The sequence below is a fragment of the Adiantum capillus-veneris genome, chromosome 28 (assembly GCF_014529385.1).
Source record: "Adiantum capillus-veneris isolate H3 chromosome 28, ASM1452938v2, whole genome shotgun sequence".
NCBI lineage: Eukaryota > Viridiplantae > Streptophyta > Polypodiopsida > Polypodiales > Pteridaceae > Adiantum > Adiantum capillus-veneris.
Window position 1 is genome coordinate 42,039,438 of NC_140958.1, and position 5,215 is coordinate 42,044,652.

The 5,215-nt window shown below is 42.8% G+C and overlaps 1 protein-coding gene across 1 annotated transcript; it reads left to right on the top strand.

Annotated features, from left to right (window-relative positions):
- The first annotated feature begins 2,378 nt into the window (after nucleotides 1-2,378).
- Nucleotides 2,379-3,870, top strand: LOC147420329 (uncharacterized). The gene is made up of 3 exons (XM_086505053.1): nucleotides 2,379-3,440; nucleotides 3,534-3,635; nucleotides 3,737-3,870. The coding sequence occupies exons 1-3, from the start codon at nucleotides 3,021-3,023 to the stop codon at nucleotides 3,779-3,781; spliced, it is 567 nt and encodes a 188-aa protein (XP_086361179.1). The 5' UTR covers nucleotides 2,379-3,020; the 3' UTR covers nucleotides 3,782-3,870.
- The last annotated feature ends 1,345 nt before the right edge of the window (nucleotides 3,871-5,215 follow it).

Here is a 5,215-nt window from a genome sequence, read left to right on the forward strand (position 1 = left end):
TTAGATTTAGATTTATGTTATATTAGATTAGACTTAGGTTTATTTAGGTTTACCCACACACACACACAAGAAGAAGAGAGTTTTAACGTCGTATGAGACTATCCCAAAAGACGTTAAAGATTAGGTTAGATGTAGACTTACATTAAATTAGATTTAGGTTTATTTTTAGTTAGATTTACGTTTATTTAGATTTACGCTTATTTACGTTAGATCGAGTCCACGCAAGAATTACTTACGGTTTAGGGTTTAGAGTTAGACGAACAGTGAAAAGATCTACTGTGAAAAGATGTTAAGATGCTGTGAAGTGCTACAGCTAGAGAAGAGGCAAAGGGGTTTTGTCCACTACATGCAGTATCATGTAGACGTGGGTGTGTAGATTTCTTGTACCCACAAATATAGGTATTGACCAATAAAGACGAGATTATAACCCGGTGGTTCTGATCTCCGTGCACCTCTAGACCGAGGTGTGCGGGGATTGGACATGACTAGAGAATGTGAGGTAGAGAGAGAGAGAGAGAGAGAGAGATAAGACAAAGAATGCCAATAGAATATTAAATTTGTTGTCCAGGTTATAAGTTTTTTATCCTCATTATGAGTAGCGACGAGGATGTGGGACCGTCCAACCGAAACACCTATCTCTCAACGAGGGTCTTATTTCCTTGTAATCAATGCAAGCATGCTGTGCGACGGACAAGACGTATTTCTTTGCAGCACGTTCGCGAATTTGGCAAGTTCGATCCATCTATTATAGATCGAGTTGTTGCCAATTATAACTCGTCGGACTCTGACGCTGGCCAACAAGCAGCAATCTTGCAACCCAATAGACGTGTTCGCAGGCGCTTTGGTCAAGCAGCATATGTGAGGCCACAAGATGTAGCCTCTGACAGCTCGGGGGATGATCATGCAGAGCACATTCCCAACGAGGCAATGTTTGAGCCCGAGATTAATGAAATGATCGAGACGATCATGGATTCAGAAAGGCTTATCTATGATGATATGAAAAATGAAGCCGATACGCCATTGTATAATGGAGCACGTATGTCTAGATTGAAAGCACTCCTGGTTCTTCTCAGCATGCAGGCAAAGTTTGGATGGACTGACACTAGCGTCACAGCGCTTTTCAGGTGATGTATTACAATTAGTTTACTTTAATAAAACTCTAAATGTATAATGATCTGATAGATTTTTACACGACTGTATCATATTTTTATGTTGTGTAGATTGTTGAAAGAGCACATACTACCAGCTGACAATGTGATGCCAGATTCCCGAGATGAAGCAAGAAAGATTTTGCGAAACCTGGGGATGGATTACAATTCTATCCACGCTTGTCCTAATGACTGCATTCTTTTCAGAGGGGAATACATAGACATGGAGAAGTGTCTGAAATGTGATTCCGAAAGATATCGAGTAGATCTCCACGGGACAAAAATTCCACAAAAGGTTTTGCGACATTTCCCTCTGCTTCCTCGCATCAAGCATTTCTTCGAATGTAAGTCCATGGCGCCGCCCTAGCATCATGGCATGAGGAGAATAAATCTTCGGATGGTGTGCTACGAATTCCTGCAGATTGCGTAGCGTGGAAACATATAGATGGAACATGGTCGGATTTTGCCAGGGAAGCTCGAAATTTGCGCTTAGGCCTGGCTATGGATGGCGTAAATCCATTTGGTCAAAGATCAACATCTTACAGTGTATGGCCCGTTGTCATCGTCAACTACAACATTCCCCCGTGGTTGACTACGAAGAAGGGGCACCTATGGCTAAGCTTGATTGTGCCAGGGCGATATAAAGTGGGGAATATGGATGTGTATCTTCGTCCACTATTGGAAGAGCTACAACAATTGTGGATTGGCATAGAGGTGGTGGATATGAGCCGACACACAGGACGACGGAATGCTTTGATCAGAGGCATTCTAATGTGGACCATGCATGACTATCCCGGGCTAACAGAATGCTCAGGTGATCTATTGACACTCCTCACTCAGACACTGTAAATCTTTTTTTTTCCCATAGTTGATCTATTATCATGTGTATACATGCAGGGCTTCAAACAAGCGGATACAGAGCATGTGTCACATGTGGACCTAGACTGAATGCACGTAGGGCACCCTCACTGAAGAAGCAAATCTACGAAGGTCATCAAGCGTATCTTCCAGAGAATCATGTGTTACGCGACGGCTTTTTGGGAAGAGAGCCACCAAGGATGTCTGCACAAGCATGGTTAGAGCAGAAGGAGATGTGCGATGACGGATTGCCTCCAGGGATGAAGAGACTATCTCTATGGTACGAGTTACCATACTGGCCCCGACTCATGATCAATCACTTGCTCGATCCAATGCACATATTCAAGAATGTGGGTAATCTACTATGGGACCATCTGACCGGCAAGAAAGATACTTTGGGAGCCAGAGTTGACCTTAGAAATGTGGATCGTATGGAGCAATATTGGCCGCAAACAGCGTCTGATGGATCGATAAAACTCCCTAAAGCACCATGGATTTTCACAGGAGCCCAAGAACGCAAAGTAAAAGAGACCATTCGATCTTTGCGGACCCCCACTGGCGTAATGCACTCGCTCCGAACGTGTTTTACTAAAGAAGGAAAGCTTACCGTTTGAAGTCACACGATTGGCATAAAATGTGTCAAGTACGTTCATAGTGGACTTTAATATCATTGCATAAAATGTGGACTCCGCCACCGATGCCTCCACACCGCCTCGTGTTCGACGAGGCTCTTTACCCTCCCCTTCTTTGCCCGCCCCCACACCAGCCACAGCATCGCCATCTACGCCAGGTTTTGTACAGCTGACTGTTCCTAGAAGCTACACACCTCTACCTACTCCACCAGGAGCCACCCCACTCGACACTCCTCGCTTCGGGGCCCAGACGCCGGTGGAGACACCTGACGTCCGTACCCCCATCGACACGCCGCTAGAGACCCCTGCCGGGACACCCAGGTTCACGCGTCACCGGCCAGAGGGCTTGCCTTACTCCGTCGACATCAGCGGCGGCATCATCATGGATGATGACGGCAAGAAGGTGATCTCGCGCATGCGTGGTCTTTGCTCTCAGCTGTTTAGACACTACATACTAAACAAATGGAGTGAAGTACCAAGTGATTTAAAAAACAGAGTCATCAGCATACTTCATGATGAGTTTCCCGTTCCAACATGGGATCAGCGCTTCAATGAAGACCTGATGAAGATTCGAATGCGCGAATACTGCAAACACAAGCGTTCCGAAGTGCAAAAAGCAATCAAGAATGGGTGGAACAGGCCAGATTGGCTGGCCAAAGAAGATTGGAAGAATGCGAAGAAAGCAGCGCGCGAGAATCTCGACAAGTGGAAGCAACAAAAGGATGCAGCCAGAGCGCGAGTAGAGGCAGGGAGCTCGCACCACTTGGGGAGCGGTGGATGGGCATCATTTGAGGACGATTTTGTAAGTGTTTTCACATTGCTCTTTATGTTCGATAGTTTAGGGTTTATGAGTTTTTTAATTCTAACATAATGAAATCTTTGTATGTTTTGACAGTGGTCGATGACAGGACGTGATCCCACACCGTACGAGCACGAGTACGCAGGCAGGAAGGGCTTAAACGCCCTGATGGACATTCTCAGTTCTCGCGGCGGCATGGTTAGTATTAGGGTTTACTCTTTTTTATTTTTTGTATTGTTTTATAAATGTCGTTATATGTTTATACTTAGTGAAAGCTGTCTTATTGTCTTTTTTTGCAGAATCCGACAGATACGCCGCTTGGATGCGATGAGACGTCTGACTAGACGACGTCAGTTTAGCCGTAGCTAGATAGCATTAGTTTAGGGTTTCTCATAGCTTATGTATCATGAGACGGATTTTATACGTCTTTTTGAACCATGTATATTATTACATTTGTCACCGCAGTTCCTTTTGCCAATCAATTCTTTATGCCTATGATGTTGTACAATTGTCATTATTACATTTGCCAATCAATTCATTTTGCCTATGATGTGTACAATTGTCAATTTTGCAAACAATGCGTCTTGTGGGTGACTATTTTGGGTCTATTATCTACCCTTGCACTTTTTTTAAAAAGTGAATCAAGTACAATATGGTTGATGGGTGGCAAGGCATTCAATGCCCTGCCACCAAAAAAAAATTCTCTCGGGCGTCGCTATAAGTGTCGCTATTTATGGCTCTGTAGCGTCGCTATGAGCATCGCTATAGTTTTCTGTGTAAACGTCGCTATATGCGTCGCTATGAGCGTCTCTATGAGCGTCGCTATATAGCGACGCCTATAACGACGCTCGTAGCGACGATTTTAGCGACGCCGGGGGTTATAAAAACCCAGTGTATTTCCGTCGCTAACAGCGTCACAAGAGCACACAACCTCTTGTAGTGCTTGTAAGTATGTAGGTGTATCACATGCATTTGACATGAGGATATATTACAGTTTATAAGAGAAACATACATACACTTACAAAAATGAAATTTTTATTTTGTTTTAAAAAATAGTTATAGGTTATTGAATAAAGAGGAATAGTTTTTATTTCAACTCACAAAATTGTGCAAAGGGTGTTTTTGAAGTCTCTAATCGCATACGATTTAGAAGATTTTGTAAGGCGCACCCTCAAGAGTGAGTGGTTCGTTCGGTGCTAAGAAGCAAAGCTACAATGCCAAATGACGAACATGCCAAAGCAACCTTTTGTTCACCAAGGATGCAAGAAAGCAAGGGATTATAAAGATACATTTTAATTGTCCCACTAGGTCCATGTATTAAAAAAATAGTCTCCCTTGATTCAAAGAGCTATCTATTTGAGCTGCCAAATCCCTTCACTCCTATGCATTGAACATTGTCTCCTCACTTAGATATACACTCTCACACTAAATTAAACATGCTTGATCAAAAACATCCTCAAAAAGATCTTTCAAGAAATTATTCCATAGAGTACGGAGACACAAATGCACATAAAACATACAAATAATTTTTATACTTGTGGTTATGATCATTACAAGGATGACGTTTATGCACATGTTGACCATTCACCATTATTTTGCACTTCTATCCCTCTAGCATTGCAATCTTCCTTAAAAGTAGCATAGGTCTATCCAAAAAAGGTTCAAATCTCCTCAATATTCTTACAACCATTGTGCACTAAATAAGAAACAGTCATAGGTAATAGACTCCCTAGCTGTAGGAATGATTTTTTACATTCTTCAATTGTGTCACACTTTTG